This window comes from Canis aureus, chromosome 36 (genome assembly GCF_053574225.1).
Source record: "Canis aureus isolate CA01 chromosome 36, VMU_Caureus_v.1.0, whole genome shotgun sequence".
Classification (NCBI taxonomy): domain Eukaryota; kingdom Metazoa; phylum Chordata; class Mammalia; order Carnivora; family Canidae; genus Canis; species Canis aureus.
The window spans coordinates 8,753,065-8,771,494 of NC_135646.1; the positions used below are offsets into that span (position 1 = coordinate 8,753,065).

General features: G+C 36.8%; 1 protein-coding gene across 2 annotated transcripts in view; it reads left to right on the forward strand.

The window, feature by feature from the left end:
- Nucleotides 1–18,430, forward strand: part of ABCA12 (ATP binding cassette subfamily A member 12) — a 275,603-nt gene that overhangs the window by 223,665 nt on the left and 33,508 nt on the right. For both annotated transcript variants that reach the window (XM_077884812.1, XM_077884813.1), the window contains 13 exons: nt 1,838–2,167; nt 3,500–3,569; nt 3,658–3,792; nt 5,523–5,678; nt 6,607–6,793; nt 8,922–9,140; nt 10,115–10,311; nt 11,085–11,245; nt 12,634–12,870; nt 13,353–13,503; nt 15,964–16,216; nt 17,082–17,168; nt 17,980–18,073. In XM_077884812.1, coding sequence (XP_077740938.1) covers nt 1,838–2,167; nt 3,500–3,569; nt 3,658–3,792; nt 5,523–5,678; nt 6,607–6,793; nt 8,922–9,140; nt 10,115–10,311; nt 11,085–11,245; nt 12,634–12,870; nt 13,353–13,503; nt 15,964–16,216; nt 17,082–17,168; nt 17,980–18,073 — 2,277 coding nt within the window. The remainder of the gene's footprint in view (nt 1–1,837; nt 2,168–3,499; nt 3,570–3,657; nt 3,793–5,522; nt 5,679–6,606; nt 6,794–8,921; nt 9,141–10,114; nt 10,312–11,084; nt 11,246–12,633; nt 12,871–13,352; nt 13,504–15,963; nt 16,217–17,081; nt 17,169–17,979; nt 18,074–18,430) is intronic.

Below are 18,430 nucleotides of genomic sequence, written 5' to 3' on the forward strand. Positions count from 1 at the left end.
TGTACACACCAAGTCAGCTTTATTTCATGTCCTTGATATTGTCCTATTTTTTAGCCACCTTGTGAAATATATTAGCATTGTCTCCTACTAATATATACTGCTATTGGAGAGAAAATATTTGTTGTATTAGGCACATGAAATTAGGTTGTGAATATAAGCTTTAGAGTAGTTATATGGGTCTCCTAACTCCACAGTTAACTATAAACTCAGTTAAATCTCAAAACACAAATAGGAAAGGCAAATAAAAAGAGCTAACATATCATGACCATATATGAATAGATGAATGTCTCTAAAATGCAGTCATCAAACATGACACAGTAATTTTCTCAAATGGGTGGGGAACAGAGAAAAAAAATCAAAAGTAAGACCTGTGAAATATTTTCTCACATTGAAATGTGATTTTATTTTCAATGATAGATGTGTAGCAACTGGAGGAAGCCTTCCATAGTGCCTCTTCACTCCATGCTGATTTTTTTTACTTTGACCCACACTTCCATTCCTATGGAAACATAAGTTGAGTCTTTACTGCAAAGGGCAGGAGGGCCAGGGAGGAGAGTAACGGTAAGGAGGGAGGAGGGTGAGGAACAGGGCAAAGTTAAGAGGAAAAGTCACAGGCTTTTTCTCAGTGGTGATTAGCTTAAGGCCCACAGCTTAGACTGTTGGCAGTCAGGTAGCAGTTTCCATGGCAACAAGAGGAGCAGCAGAGTTATCAAAATGTGATAACTTGCAAAGGCAGAAAGTAAAATTCACTATTTTATGTGTAGAGCAAAAGATTCGGCAATTTTTTTTTTTAGACAAGTTAGTGTTAAAGAAGGACACTGAAAATCCTTGATTTCACGCAAAATACTGGATTATTATAAGCTGTTAGTGGAGTATTTCTTTTTAAAAATGGACTGTTAGGTTCATAAGCTTAGCATTAATCATGTATTATTAAAACTAGAAACCAGGATATCCAGGTTCCGCTGAAGGCAACATGTCACCAAATTCAAGACAACTAAGATCCAGGGGAATTTAGAAATTTCAGAATCCCTTTGAGTTAATGCTCAAACACATCATGTTGATCTGTTTTCCTACCTTGGTGGAATGCCGTGGCCTCTAAGATATCACTGAGTTATTAAAAAATATAAGTTGAGAGAGAAGTATAGATGATCTCAGATACATGAATTCATTTTGGGTTCATGAATGTCTTTTTGGAAAACAAAGATGGCAAACCTGCCCTAAACTACCAGTTATCTTAAAGGTGGGAAAGCTGTACCAAAAGTCAGAAAATCTCCCTTAAAACTTTCCATGTTTTAATTCTTAGGGGTCAAGTTTATTCTCTTTCTCTCAGGAACAAGAGTACTGATTGTGTTGTCTATTAATGTTTCATTTTTTTTAATGGAGTTTTATTATCTCAGTCACTACAGCATTTGAAATAAACCATGTTTTCCTACCAGCTTGAAATATTCATGACTGTACAAATGTCAAATTCGTGTTGTAAAATTCTGCAAGAGATACCATAAATTTTGATAATCTATTCTAAACTAATTTAATCTGGATACATCAGTTAGATACCAGTTATAAAATGAAATTGAAAAAAAAAAAAAAGAAGCTCATCATCCAAATTATCCATTATACTGGGGCACTCTGAAAGCATATAATTTAAAATGGACCGATATAAATGGTTATATTCATTTTACATAGCAAATACGGACAAATCCTCAACTTATGAGAATTATTAAGATGCTTAGTTCCATATATATGAAGAGTCTCATGGGCATTTTGGCATGGTGCAGAAATAATTGCTATTTGAGAGAATATCGGTTCAAAAGTGACTAATGCTTTTTCCTTTTCACAGTACATGAAGATGATGGGTGTGAACTCCTGCAGTCACTTTTTTGCCTGGCTTATAGAGAGTGTTGGATTTTTACTGGTGACCATCATCATCCTCATCATTATACTCAAGTTTGGCAATATTCTTCCTAAGACAAATGGGTTCATTTTGTTCCTGTATTTTTCGGACTATAGCTTCTCAGTTATTTCTATGAGCTATCTTATCAGTGTCTTCTTCAACAACACCAATATTGCAGCCCTGATTGGAAGCCTCATCTACATCATTGCCTTTTTTCCATTTATTGTTCTGATTACAGTTGAGGATGAGTTGAGCTATGTAATAAAAGTATTCATGGTGAGTCAACTGTCACAACTAAATGGCCAGGGGGGTGATAAGAATTGATTCTTTTTATGTTTTTAGACTCTTTAAACTGAAAGTTCGTTTGTCTAATTGAAAAGTTCTGTGATTGCAAAATAAGCTTAACTGTCCTAATGATAGTTTTTCCTACATTGTTGTATACTGTACAAGCAGTATAATACAATGAAAAGGAAACTTTCCCCCACAGCTTTAAAAAATCATATTTAATGCTGTTAAGAAATAATTTCTGAAGAAAGAATAGTTATAATATGTTACATTTTTAAAGATCATCAAAAATTCTGACTTCTTCTCTGATTGAATTCCTTAAATATCTTAAAGCCCTTATTTAACTGGAGTTATTCTCACATGTGAATAATTTTTATGTTTTTCCTAATATACAATATAACTTATAGGCATAAATACAAATGCACTGACAGTATATTACCAATTTTGAGTCCTTTTTTGCCTGTTTCAATTCAAAAATACTGAATTAAAGAAATATAATGAAATCATTAAGAATACTTTGGAATTTGAAAGGCAGAAAACTAAATCTCATTGAGAGTCATATTGAAACTTTGATATTTATGGAAATAGAAAGTATTAAATAACTTTCATTTAACATTGACTACTTTGGGTTAAAATGACATTAGATTTCTAATGTGTTGCATTAGAAGTATTCAATCAAGTCATATTTTAGTATATTTTCATTCATAATACTTCTGTTACCTGTAATCAATTTATGAAATAAAAATATCTTCTGGGGCAGCCCCAGTGGTGCAGTGGTTTAGCGCCGCCTGCAGCCCAGGGTGTGATCCTGAAGACCCGGGATTGAGTCCTACGTCAGGCTCCCTGCATGGAGCCTGCTTCTCCTTCTGCCTGTGACTCTGCCTCTCTCTCTCTCTCTCTCTCTCTCTCTCTGAATAAATAAAAATAAAAAATCTTAAAAAACTTCATAGATATAGAAAAAAATATATATATATATATCTTCTGGTTCCTAATTGTTTATATGATTTTAGTCTTAACATTGCATTACCCTATAATTACCTATATGATAAATTGCTAAGCAATATTTACCAAGTTTAGAATATACATTTTGGATTTTTGACAAATCTTTTCCAAGTTGTAATTTTGCTTCTTTTGTTTTCTGCTGTCCCTTTTCTCTTCATTCATTCATTCTTTTCTTCTTGGTAACAGACCTCTGTATTTTTAAATATGCTTAGGAAGTTAGTGTCAATTTTACCTATATAAATGTCCAAAGTTTTAAGTATGGTTAGATCCCTCTTGTACAAAATCTATAAGAACTATCATTGCTGTTTGCTTTCTTCACAGAGCCTGCTGTCGCCAACAGCATTCAGTTATGCAAGTCAGTATATTGCAAGATATGAAGAGCAAGGCATTGGTAGGCCCACTTCCTTTAAAACTAGATTTTAGCATTTGCATCTGCAGTATGTCTCACAGAAGTATAAATATATATGTTCACTTTTTAGGTCTTCAGTGGGAAAATATGTATAGTTCCCCAGTTCAGGATGACACCACCTCATTTGGCTGGCTGTGCTGTCTAATCCTAGCTGACTCTTTCATTTATTTCATTATCGCGTGGTACGTCAGGAATGTGTTCCCAGGTATGAACATGCTTCCTACAGAGATATTTTTCTATAGTTTTCATAATTATAAATCAGCTAATAAATATTTCCTAGTATTTGATTTGCCATATATAGTCTCAAAAAAAACCGTACCAAAAAACCCAACTTAAATCCCAAAACTAATGATAATTTTCCAGGATGAGTTAATACACTGGTGAGTTTCTTTTCTTTTCTTTTCTTTTCTTTTCTTTTCTTTTCTTTTCTTTTCTTTTCTTTTCTTTTCTTTTCTTTTTTCTTTTCTTTTCTTTCTTTTTTTTCTTTTCTTTTTTCTTTTCTTTTCTTTCTTTTCTTTCTTTTCTTTTTTCTTTTCTTTATTTATTTATTTTTATTTTATTATTTTTATTTAAATTTTAATTAGTTGGGATCCCTGGGTGGCACAGCGGTTTAGCGCCTGCCTTTGGCCCAGGGCGCAATCCTGGAGACCCGGGATCAAATCCCACTTCGGGCTCCCAGTGCATGGAGCCTGCTTCTCCCTCTGCCTATGTCTCTGCCCCTCTCTCTCTCTCTCTCTGTGACTATCATAAATAAATAAAAATTTAAAAAATAATAATAAATAAATTTTAATTAGTTAACATATAGCGCAGTATTGATTTCAGGAATAGAATTCAGTGATTCAGCATTTACATATAATACCCAGTGCTCATCCCCAGCACTTGCCCTCTTAAATACCCATCATCCATCAAGTCCATCCCCCACCCACCTCCCTCTATCAACTCTGTTTTTTCTCTATTGTTAAGAGTCTCTTAGTCTTGCTTCCCTCTCTCTTTTTTTTTTTGCCGCCTTCGCATATGTTGTACTGTTTTGTTTCTTAAATTCCACATATGAGTGAAATCATATGGTCTTTGTCTTTCTCTGATTTATGTCATTTAATATAATAGTCTGGCTCCATCCACATCATTGCAAATGTCAAGATTTTATTATTTTTGATGGCTGAGTAATATCCCATTGTGTTTATATACCACATCTTCCTTATCCATTCATTGGTCTATGGACAATTTGACTCTTTCCAGTTTGGTTATTGATGATAGTCTGATGTTCCTACAAAGGATGGAGTGGATTAAGAAGCATGGAATCCAGTCTTTCCAAATGCACTTTTGAGATGTGATAAAGCAAACACCAGGTTTCGTAATTCTAAGAAGAATTTACCAAATTCTAATGGAAAACACTCATTGGGTTCCCCATCCAGGTCTCAAGTAGTCATCGCTTTTAATATGCTTGGGAGCTTTTCCATTTGTACATTTTCCTAGTGTTCTAAATGAATAAAAGAATATTGTCCCATTTATATAAAATTCCTATAAAATACAAATATGTAGAGATAGAAAGCAAATCAGTGATTGTCTATTGTCTAGAACTTGGGGTAGAAACGGATTATCTGTAAATAGTCATGAAAATACTTTTTGAAGCTATATTGCATGGATGGTGGTGATGGTTGCAAAACTTTTTATATTTACTAAAAATCATCTATCTCTACACCTGATGAGTAAATTTTATGACATATAATTATACCTCAATGAAGCTGTTTTTTAAAAAGAATAAAAGAGAGCTTATCTTTTTTGCTTTACTTTGAAAACTGAGATTACCCTTCAGTTTGATATGGATCAAAAAAATGAAAATACTTTCTGAATCATATATAATGTTCTGTTTAGTTTCTGATACTTCATGTTAATAATCAACTAATATTTACTCTTCCTAATGTATTTTTGTTATAGGTACATATGGTATGGCAGCTCCGTGGTATTTTCCAGTCCTTCCTTCCTATTGGAAGGAGCGATTGGGATGTACAGATGTGAAGCATGAGAAAAGCAATGGCCTTATGTTTACTAATATCATGATGCAGAACACCAATCCATCTGCTAGTAAGACAAGTAGGTCAACAACAAGCATTATTATGACAGAAGTGATATAAAATTTACATGACTAGTGATTTTAATTATGTTTTTCTAAATGGCAAAATTATCATCCTTTTAATCATGGATGAATGTCTACACATATGTATTTAGACTCTTACGACAATTAAACAGTGGCTTTTTCTGGGCTCATTAGCTTGGTTGGTTAGCATATGGTGCTAATTAGGCCAAGATTGGAGATCCCTTTGTGGTCCAGTTAGACACACACAGAGAAAAATTTTGTTCCTTGGCCACAGTCTACACCCCTAACTCCAGCCATCTGTCACCAGTCAAAAAAAAGTAACCAAGTTACAAGTACAGATAATATATCATAACTCGTCATCAACACTGGACACAAACAGTTGAAAGGTCATGACTTGGGTAAGTAGTGCCATTTTTATAAAGTAAGGATGACCCATATCCATGGTCTACATGTGATGCCTGAAACACATGTAGATAATAATCAGATGAATTGGATTCTGTAAACCACAAATCACTATAGAATCAACCTTGTAGACATTTTTTCACTATAGAATCAACCTTGTAGACATTTTTCCATAAGTTGGTATTATCTTTTCTGATCAGAGAAATAAGACTTAGATTATCCTTTGAATATTTGAGATCTATTGTATAAAAGAGAATTTATTATTATGATACCATATTCTACAACTACATATTCTGACAGAGAAGGGTGATACCAACCTGGGAGAACCTGGTTTCTCACTCTCATTTATTCTTTAACCAAATGGGAAGGAAACTAAAGATAACAGATCATTTGTTCCCAGAATTATTTTTATTTAGAGGGCTGTATTGTTATAGTCTTCAATTTTTGACTAAGGAAAGGTCTAGCTCTAGTTGCATTTTCCTTCTTTGTAAGCTTATAATGTTTCTCTTGGTTTCCCTCCAGGTCCTGAGTACATGTTTCCCTCCAACATTGAGCCCGAGCCTAAAGATCTCACAGTTGGGGTTGCCCTACATGGGGTCACAAAGATCTATGGCTCAAAAATTGCTGTCGATCACCTCAATCTGAATTTTTATGAAGGACATATTACTTCATTGCTCGGTCCCAACGGCGCCGGGAAAACTACTACAATGTATGTTACTTGTTTAATAGTTACTGTCACGGCAGCATATTACTTAGCATTTCCTCGCCTCTTTCATAAAGAATCACATTATGACGTCTGCCAGATGGATTAAGGTAGCTCACTTTGTATACTGTAGAATCGAGTCTAAATCATAGTACCAACCTGTGAGCTTAAAGGTCAGGTCAGGCCTCAGTACTTCTTAAAATTTTTAATCCAGGGACAATATTTTAAAATGGAGAAATTTCCTAATAAGAAAAAAATAGTCTTGACGTTTCTTGGGTTATAGGAAGTTCAGGCAACATTGGGTCCATAGTCCTAAGCGAGGAAAATTGGTGGGGGCTTACTGGTGGCTGTTTTCTTAAAGGGGACATCTGCCTTCTGATTTATTCCTGTTCCCCACAACTCTGCACTGTCTCATATGCCCAGTCTGTTTCACTTATTTGCATTTCTATTCTGGCCCGTGTATAATTTTGAGTTTACACACTCTGCTATAAACACACTCAGCCCCAGCTGTTCCTTGCCTTGATTCATGAAGAAAGAAAAGAATCGCCAGCCATCAGATATAGATCAAAAGGGCTAGGAGGAGTATATGTGCTGTTCTTTCTCACTCTTCATTTAACTAACATTTTCCTGTGTCCAAAAGGAGAAGAGACTCAAATGTTGTTGAAGAGACATTCTTTTGAATTTTTTTTTTGTGACTCACCGCCAGCGCTCCACGTGGCTTAGCTGGAAGTCCACGCTAAGATGCTGTTGGTACCCTCGCCCTCATTTGAAAAAATATGTCAGTTGCTGGATATCCTATTTAATATCATCATAAGTAAGCTCAGTGACTGCCAAAATATATTCAAATTAATTTTTCTTTTGTAAATAAGAGGGGACAAAGGAAGGTCATGGAATGAGTGAACATGTAGCTGCTCTTATTTATATGGCCTGTTTAAATTCAAAGCTGGCTTTCTAGTGAGCATACAGTGCTTAACAACATGATTTCTAATAGACCAATGAAGAAAAGGGATGGAGAAGGCTTTTGAAAAGTCTGTAATTTTAGCTGAGGAAGTCTCAATTTTATTCTTCTGAATATAAAGAATGAAGTATAGTGTACGTAGTTCAATGTGTTTTTATGGGAAGAATTGCATATAATATTGATTCCCTATCAAATCCATGGTGGTCATTTAAGGTCTATTATACACAAGGTACAAAGTACTAATTAGGTACTGAGAGAGTGATGAGAAAATAGGTCCTTTGCCAGACCTCATGGAGCTTACATTTTACTGAAGAAGGAGAATATTAAATAATTGCCCAGTTTACTAACCATCTGAAAGATGATGAGCAATCATCTGATAAGATAGAGAATAATCAGTGTAGAGATAGGGGCTGAAGGTGACTGATGTTCACATAGAAAGGCAGGTTAATAAGAGATTACGGTGGTCAAGAGCAGGTGGTATTGTGAGCTTGTACTGTAGTGTGGCTGGGAAAATGGGACATAAGGGCACAGGTAGAAAACAGATTTAGGAGGAGGATGCAAACATAACTTCTGGATCCCAGGCTTGTACAACTAGTATGTAGATTCATCATATGGCGAAAGAGAACACCAGTGGGGGCCTGTGTTTGAGGGCAAATATATTCTAAGTTAAGTTTTAAACATGTTGAGGATCCTGTAAGACATCTCAGGGAGAAGTGACACTGTCTGCTGGATGTATAGTGCAAGCCTGGAACTGAGTGATGAGGTCTTGGCTACAGTTATAAATTTGAGACTTCGCGACCTCTAGAGACTATCTGATGCCAGAGAAGTGCATGAGTTTGCTCAAGGAGAGAGCATTCTTTTTTTTTTTTCTTTTTCTTTTTTTTTTTTTTTTAGGAGAGAGCATTCTTGCAATTGAAGCACACAACCATGCCCTTCATTACTACCACCAACCCATCCTCATCATTGTCACTGGGTAGTGTTTATGTAATCCTCTAAATAATTAAAAGCTTACAAGTAATTTAATGTTTGTTCTCATTTAATACCATTTTATTTTACAGCTTGATCTTGCCTGAGGACATATACTGTAATATTGGTTGCTAATGACTGAGATGTATTTAGCCTCAAAATCAAACTTTAAATGCTTGGTTAAGACTTTTATTATTTCTTCATTTTCAGCTCCATGTTGACTGGGCTCTTTGGGGCCTCAGCAGGTACCATCTTTGTTTATGGAAAAGATCTCAAAACAGACTTACACACTGTACGGAAGAACATGGGTGTCTGCATGCAGCACGATGTCTTGTTTAGTTACCTCACTACCAAAGAACACCTGCTCTTATATGGCTCCATCAAAGTTCCTCACTGGACTAAAAAGCAGCTGCATGAGGAAGTAAAAAGGTCAGTTATAGGAGCAACCAGGAAGTGCATTGGTAAGGCCTCTCAAAATGAGGTCAAGCCACGGTAATCCAATAGGAACGCTTGATCACAAAACAACTGATTCTTAGTTTCTCTATTTTTCTGGCACTGTATACATATATCACTATCTTCACCAGCCAGCTATTACACTGAAACTGTTTAACTCTCTTCATCTCAGGCTACCATATTGCCCTAAATCCTCTGTTTCTAATGGCTACTATACTGTAACCCGTCCCCATCTTACTTCTGATGTCATTTCCATCTACTCTCCCCCAATTCACTATGCTCTAGGAACACTGGCCAAGCCACATGCTGGCTTACACTCCAGCCAAAGGACTTCTCACTTACTGTTTCCTCTATGTAGAGCAGCCTTCTCCAGACACAGTTTGACTCACTCTTCCACTTTCCTGGTCTCTGATCAAATGTCACCTTCTTTGAGGGGATGACCATATATAAAATAGATGCTTAAAATAGCATGCCCTAAGCCACTCCTTATCTCATGTACCCTGCTTTATGTATTTTTTTATTGCACTTGTCACCACCTGGAAAATTATAAACTTACTTGGGAAGATGTTTCTTGGCTGAATTTTATCCACATCTGTCCTAATACATACATATACTAGGACCTAATCTCCTATTAGGAATATTATTTTCTCACTACTTTTCTCCAGCAGCTAAAACATGGTCTGGCACAAAATAGGCCCTCCATAAATTTTTTTCAAATAAACAAAAAATGAGTCATATATCCCCTGTGTTTTCTGGGTAATAATTTTGTGCCTCCAACTAGATGATAAACAATAAAAAAAAAATCTATATCATGAGTCCTCAACAGTTTATTGTACCTTGCTGAGCACATAATAGTTGCTTAATAAAGACCTATTACATAAAATGCTTATTGTATTTTTCAATATTCAAATATTTTTGTCAAAAATAACCACCATACATTATTTTTGAAGGACGCTAAAAGATACTGGACTATATAGCCATCGTCATAAGAGAGTTGGAACATTGTCAGGAGGAATGAAGAGGAAGTTATCCATATCTATAGCTCTTATTGGTGGATCTCGGGTGGTCATTTTGGATGAACCATCCACTGGAGTTGATCCATGTTCTCGCCGAAGTATATGGGATGTTATATCCAAGAACAAAACTGGTATGAGTACTTTCTTATAAGTTTGCACCCAGAAGTCATAATTTGCCCTTTGGGATGCATGCAACCCAATTTACGACTTTTCTGTTTAGAAGCCCTGTTAAGAGTCTCAGACAGGGTCTTCCCCTTCCCAGGTCTTCTCTTCCCACCACTAAATTTCTGGATCCGTTAGTTAATATCCATGTAGTTGAGCACTGTGAACTGATCACTTCACTGACCTTTTTGAGAGCATGCACATCTGATAGAAGTCCCACATTCTGCCTCCAGCTTAGAATCTAATTAGAGATACCAAACATACACAAACGAAAATAAACTGAAAACAGACTAAACAAGTGCTAACAGGATGTGAAGCAAAGAAGCAATCAAACTGGAGTGCATTAATCAGAGAAGAATATTCAAAAAGTCTTTAAAATTATTGCTTCTTCATAGTGAGGAGAGGGTGGGGGGGAGAGACAGAAAAACTGAAAATGAAGACAAGGGAGCAAACTAAGGAAGGAGTCACTAATGCACACACTCCAAAGGATGGACATTTAGCCCTACAGCACAACAAATGCTTATTCGCTGCCAACGTAGAAGAAAACAGCCCTGGATATTTAGTAATATCCCTTCTGAATTTCTCTTTATTTTGAAAGCTCCTTCTAGTCATTCTTTCGGTTTGCTCATAAAACATGCCTCTTCTCCTCATAAATCATGGGATTTACTTGGGCTAACTCTGTAGATCTTAGAAACTGTGTCTTCATTTTTCATCCTCTGTTGTTCTCCTCTGTATTTTTAAGCCAGAACAATCATTCTGTCGACGCACCACTTGGACGAAGCCGAAGTGCTGAGTGACCGTATCGCCTTCCTGGAGCAGGGTGGACTGCGCTGCTGTGGGTCACCTTTTTACCTCAAGGAAGCATTTGGGGATGGGTATCACCTCACACTCACCAAGAAAAAGGTTTGTAAGGGAGAAAATGCAAGTCAGTTATAGGGTCATAAATTAATTTTTGTGTGAAATGGACGCCGAATCTCTCCAACTTTATTAATTGCTAAAAATCATCATTAATATGTTAGTCTCATGTTTCTCAAACTTGAGGGAGCGTCAGAACACCTGGAGGTATCTGTTAAACCTAGATTTCTGGCCTCACCCCAAGAGTCTCTGATTCAGTAGGTCTGGGGTGGAGCTCCAGAATTGACTACATTTCTAACAAGGGCCCAGGTGATGCTGATGCTTCGGGTTGCTAACTTTGTTAACAAAAGGATCTATATCCTCAGATTACTGATAGAGAATCAGCCTTTTAGTTTCCCTAGCATTTCAGTCTATAAGGCTAAAAATTAGATTTTTTGCATTAAAGCAAATAAAGAAAATATGCAGTTGTGTATTCACCTTCTGATCAGTACCTCTCAAGTGGCAATGTGAAGATTAACTCAGGCCAGTGATGCTTTGAAATCTTTGAAGAATGGCAGTGCTGAATAAGAACCCCTGTTCCACCTAAAAATAGCATATGATTATCAATACTGTGCAGATGTGTATGCCATTAGGTAGGCTTTGACTACAGCCATTTATTTTACATCTGAACATCCTGATGTGACTTCCAAATAAAAAGTAGTTTATTATTTAAAAAAAGTAGTTTATTATTATATTCATTAATTCATTAAGAAATGTGTGTATTATGTATGTATTACGCTTCTGTGTGTGACCAGGGCACTATTCTAGGCCCTTGGGATTATAGCAGTGAACTGATGATATTAAAATCTCTACCCTCGTGGAGTTTATATTCTAATAGAGAGTGGAGAATTCAGATAATACCATTGATAAGTGTATTATTAAGTGTATTAGCAGGTGGTAAATGCTGTGGGTAGAAATAAGGAAAGGAGGGGGAATAGGGAATGCTGAGTGGTGCCGATTTAGGTAGGGTGGAAGAGAAAGGGTCTCTGAGATGATGACAGTTGAGCCAGGAGTTGGGGCTTGGGAGAGAAGGAGCCATGTCACTATCTGGGGGCAAAGAGACCACAGTTGAGAAGGCCCGAGGAGGGTGTGGCTGAGTTCACCACATTGATAACACTAAGAGGCTGCTGAGGCTGGATTGGGGCAGATGAGGGCCGTGAGTAGTGGGCAGTGCGGCTGGAGAAGGGACAGGGGAGGCGGGAGAATGAAGCCAATAGAATAGTAACTTTTAGACAGCTCTAGAGACCCCCGCAGGACAGGGAGCCATTGGAGGAGGGATGTGTCATCGGACTCAGGTCTGGGTGGTTTGAAAGAATCTCTCCATCCCCTGATTAGGGCCCTTGGGTGCCACCAGAGTGTAGGGACAAGGGAGTGGTAACCTCTGTTTTTGTCCCTAGAGTCCAAATCTAAGTGCAAATACAACATGCGACACGATGGCTGTGACAGCAATGATCCGATCACATCTCGCTGAAGCCTACCTCAAGGAGGACATCGGGGGAGAGCTTGTGTATGTGCTTCCTCCATTTAGCACCAAAGTCTCTGGGGCATACCTGTCACTCCTGAGGGCGCTGGACAATGGCATGGGTGACCTCAACATCGGGTGCTACGGCATTTCAGATACCACTGTGGAAGAGGTGTGTTTCTTCTTTTCTTGAAGCTGATATACCTTATTGTTCCCTTAGAATAAATATGCAGTTCTTTTAAAACGAGAAAAGAAATAAATAAACATTTCCAGAAAATCTTATAACTATCTCAAAACCATTCTTAAACAAACATGTTTATCCAATTAGAGAACGCATATCTTTCACGTACCAAAACACTTACTTAGGGTGGTAGGGGATGAGTGAAACAGGGGAAGGGACTTAAGAGATACAGACTTCCAGATAAGTAAGTCACAGAGATGAAAGGTACAGCATAGAGAATGTACTCAGTAATATTTGATAACATTGTATGGTTAAAAATGTTCACTTAAACTCGCTGTCAGAAATATTCACTTAAAGTCACACTTACTTGTCTCAGTAAATGTGATAAAAATTCAAAAATCAAAATTGAGCTTAGAAGTTAGAAAGGACATACATGTTTTGTGTTAATGAAGTGTTCTGATTTCTCTTTTTAGGTCTTTCTGAACTTGACTAAAGAGTCACAAAAAAATAGTAGTATGAGTCTTGAGCACTTAACACAAAAGAAAATTGGAAATCCCAGTACCAACGGCATCTCAACTCCTGATGATTTATCTGTGAGCAGCAGCAATTTCACAGACAGAGATGGTATTAATCTAATGTGCATATTTTGCTTAATTCCAATAAATGACATAAATGAGAAAATCACAGGACAAAGTTCAGCTTCACATTTTCTTTTTAAATTCAAAAAGAATAAAGAAAAATAAGCTTTTTTTAATATGCCAAGTATTTATTAAACAAAATCAAATTCTCTATTTCAAAAATATATTGAAGAGCGTGAAAGAACTTGCTTGTTAGGGTCGTGATGCATATTCCTGATACCCACCAGAAGTCACTTTCAAGACGTTTCTTACTACAGTTTTAGATTTGTGTTCAACAAGTTAAAATCTTTCCTGTAATTGGTGCTGTTCAGCAATGGACAGTTAGTTACCTTGCAAGATAGCTGACTCGTTGCTTATTAAACATTCAGCAAAGAAGTCTTCGAAAAAAAAGTTATAAGAAAAGAGTTATCACTCTTTATGGGGCCTCATTGGAAAACATGTCTAATCTTTCCCTTCTGTGAACAATTCAGGTGCTGAGAAAATTCTGACTCTGAGAAAATGCTTTTGGGGGATGGTCTTAGTTTTGATGAAGTCGGACTCCATGGCTAAGAATCTATAATAATAGTTTCCCCCCAATTCTTCAGACAAGATATGTTTCAAAAATCGTGCTTCTTGATATGACTTTGAGGAATTGACCTCCTTTGAACCTCACTTTTATCCTCTCTTATTCTCTTTCTGACAGTTAATTTATGCCTTTGGAAACACTATTTACTTAAGGAAGCATATAGTAGAATGATGTATAAATTATGGAATAGTCATTTCAACAGTTTGCTTAACTTGGAAAAAATCTCTAGGAATAGAACTTTTAATTAAACATTTGCCTGGCTCTAAAACTTAGAAAAGATCATCTCTGATGTTTGCATAGTTCTGGAACTTGGGAGTCTCATTTGTCCTCTGCCATATTCCTCACTTATCATCTTTTGGGGAATATAATTGTTGAGCCCATGGAATTGAGGATTTTGATTAGAAAGTGGTCATCTGCCTCAGGATGTAAATGTTATGTATTTGCCTCTGCATTTGTCTCATAATTTGAAACTATTCTTCAGTCAAAATGTTTCCCTCATTGACATTATCTTTTAGAAAGCACATTTGCTCCATTTGATACACCTGTAAGTCATCCACATGTAATTTCTCAAGAAACAGAAAAGCATACTAATTAACTTAAAATATTCAGCTCCTTCTACAATTCCCCTTTGCAGAGATATGAGTTTGCATTTAAACTTGTTCACTCTGTTTAATTGGAATTCATTTTAAATTAAGCAGCTTTGTATTTTTCCTTATCAGCTAAATGAAGATCATGATTTTTTGTGCTGCATAATTTGTGATAGAGAATTAAAAATATCCACAAAGTTGACGGTCATCTTATCACATTAGAGGAGTGCTTGGCAGCAGGCCCTTGGAGAGAATATTATATTTTTAGAGGGGGCTATGGAATTATCAGTTGTAAGAGTACCATTGAGGAAGCAGCCGTTTATGGCCTCCACAGCTACTCATGCTCAGAAGTCAGGGGATTTTTCTCTGCACCTGAAGAACATTTCAGGGTGGTAGGGGTAGCATAGACATTTTTTTTCCAATGAGGTTTCTTTTGTGATTATAGTGGTAAAAATGGAGTTTTGAAATGCCATATAAAATCGGTCCAAATTTCTGAAGAGAATGTAATGATTGAGTGTTTGAACTAGAATCACACTTTGGAGGAGACCATTTCCCTTTTCCCAAGTGGAAGATGAATTCACTGGACCTCCCATTAGAATGAGAGCCAGTTAGACTTATAATCACTAAGTTACCCACAGAGGATTAAGTTCTTAGACGAGGCAGATGTTTTGGTTGCCATTTATGTTTTTTAAATTTTATTTTATTTATTTTTTATCTTTTTTTAATCTGTAGTTATTTGTTGTATTAGTTTACGTCCTATTAGTTTCAGGTGTTGGTTTCTGTTTATCTTATTTGAATTCAGTCTCTCAATGGAAGCTATCTCTTGAATATTAGTAATTAGCAATACATACCAACCAGGCATTGAGACTTTGGAGCTTGGGGACAACATTCATTTGCCAAATTATAGATCTCTCACTCTGACGTGTAAAACGACTGTGTATATAACTAATAATGTTTTGTGTATAGTGGTTTATAATTCACAAAGCACTTTTACATACAGCTCTATGACATGGAGAGGCTTGGGCCCAATGTTTTTTTTTTTTTTTTTTTTTTTGGGCCCAATGTTAAAAAAGAAAGAGCTGAGCCTCAAATCAGAACCTTCAAAATACAAGCTATTCCTGCCATATCACATTATACTATCTATCCATGGTTTTTGAAGTTACTTTGTTAGGTGATTTACCAGTGTTTCCGAGAACCATATTATCAAATCTCTCTCTCTCTCTGTCTCTCTCTCTCTCTTTCTCCCTCTCTCTCTCTCTCTCCAACTCTATGCCCCCCCTTTTTTTTTAATCAGACAAAATCCTGACAAGAGGAGAGAGGTTGGGTGGTTTTGATCTGTTACTGAAGAAGATCATGGCTATCCTCATTAAGAGGTTCCACCACACACGCAGGAACTGGAAAGGTATCATTGCTCAGGTTATCCTCCCCATCGTCTTTGTCACCACTGCCATGGGCCTTGGCACACTGAGAAACTCCAGCAACAGTTATCCAGAGATCCAGATCTCCCCATCTCTCTACGGTACCTCTGAGCAGACAGCCTTCTATGCGTAAGTTTCTTTCCTTTAAAACCTCTCCCCAGCCTCCCTCCAGAGGAGTGAGTGCGCCTCCGTGACTGCCTGCAATGCTGGAGGATAAAGAATTGTGAGGTGCTGTTCCTGATTCTACCAAAGGAATGGACAGTTTGATTTATTGCAATATGACATTTCTATTGCCAACAAATAACTTTTTAAGAGTTTTTGTGTTTGTCTAAAAGCAAAGTTATAGCAGGTTTTTATCTTTAATGACTAGACTTTAATCAAGAAAGCCAGGTTAGGTGGCTTCCCAATCTGTTGTAATATATAGCAAAGAATTTGTTAACAGCCTCACAAGTATTAGATAGTAAGGTCAGAATTCTCCATAATATAATATTACATATATACAGTAGGTGATCACTAAATGCATGTGATGATTAGGAGAATAACAAGGCAGCCAAAGAGGGAGTTGTGCTGATTTTTTTTCCACGATACTTTTTTTTTTTTCCTGATACTGAGTCTCAGGTTTTTTTTTTTTTTTTTTTTAAATTTTATTTATTTATTTATCTATTTATTTATTTATTTATTTATTTATTTATTTATGATAGTCACACAGAGAGAGACAGAGAGAGAGAGAGAGAGAGACATAGGCAGAGGGAGAAGCAGGCTCCATGCACCGGGAGCCCGACGTGGGATTCGATCCTAGGTCCCCAGGATCGCACCTGGGCCAAAGGCAGGCGCTAAACTGCTGCGCCACCCAGGGATCCCGTGAGTCTCAGGTTTTTAAGAAGACTATCCCATAGACAACATATTTTATTTTTCCAAAATATTCATGAGCATGACTTGAATATAGAAGACTAGTGGAAGATCAAGAATGTGTTCCTTTCCTTTAATATTACAGGAATTCTCACCCAAGCACACAAGGCCTGGTCTCAGCAATGTGGAACTTCCCTGGCATCGACAACATGTGTTTGAACATCAGTGATCCGTAAGTGGTTCTTGGGTTTCTTTTTTTTCTTTTTCTTCTCTTGACACTCCAGTTTGTGTGTGTACATGTACAGGCGTGTGTGTGTGTGTGTGTGTGTGTGTGTGTATGAATAGGTATGTGCTGGGGGCTGGGATTTCTCCCCCCTAAGAAAAATCTGTATTGAACAGATTTTCTCTCTCCCGTCTAGCTCATTCCATGTCTATGCTCTCCTGTAATAATAAACATGAAGGCCTGTCTAACTTGTAGAGTTCTCTTATGTACCTATTTCCATTTACAATCACAGCAACCCTGTGAATTATTAACCCTATTTTTAACTGAAACTTATACAGACTGAGATTCTTGTCTAAAAAAAAATCTAGATTGTAAGTCAATCGGCTAAAACTAAGGCACAAGTCTTCTGAGTCCAATCTCTGTCTTTGCTCCATGTAGTATTGCCTATTTCAACTTCCAAGATATGGTACACAGTGCATGTGAACCTGACATTGGTGCACTATTTTGCTAAAGTATCACCTTCCTGTCAGAGGACAGGATGAAAGAGCAAAGAAAGGCATCAAAAAACCCCATCTGGCCACATTAAAACAATTCAGTGAGCTTTGGTTCAACACTGTTCGATCAATAAGTGCTCTCTCTTATCCCTCGTAAAATGTCAGATCATTTGAAAATGGTAGTATAATGTATATTTGAGTTATGAAAAACCAGTAGACTGTACCTAAGACTGTACACCTGAATTTAATACCAAATACTCACTTATATATTCATACATAAACATGAGAACACACACACATCACTTTAATAACATTTTTATTTGCAGAAGGTGTTTAAAGAAAGGCAGTCTGGAAAAATGGAACACCAGTGGGGAGCCTGTCACTAATTTTGGTGTTTGCTCCTGCTCAGAAAATATTCAGGTAAGATGGAATTCCATTCCAGTGAAGTAGGAAAAAGAAAGGAATAAATATTGAAACTTGAAAGATCCATCCAGGTTACCAAAGAGTCAGTGTAATTTCATTTTATGGAAGCTAGTAGCTCAGAGACGTGGAGCGGGGCAGCTCAAAAATATTGCCTTTGAACTTCAGGTCACTGTCTTAAATCCATCTCAGAACAAATTTCCAAAGGCAGGTAATTCTATGACAATCTTTGTGGAAACCAACTAAAAATGAATTTTTGGTCTCAGTTCAGTTCTAACCAGAAAGCTCTATGTTTCAGACAACAAAGCCACCATAAGTGTCACATTTGAAAACAGAGTGAGACTGTCCATTTGATGG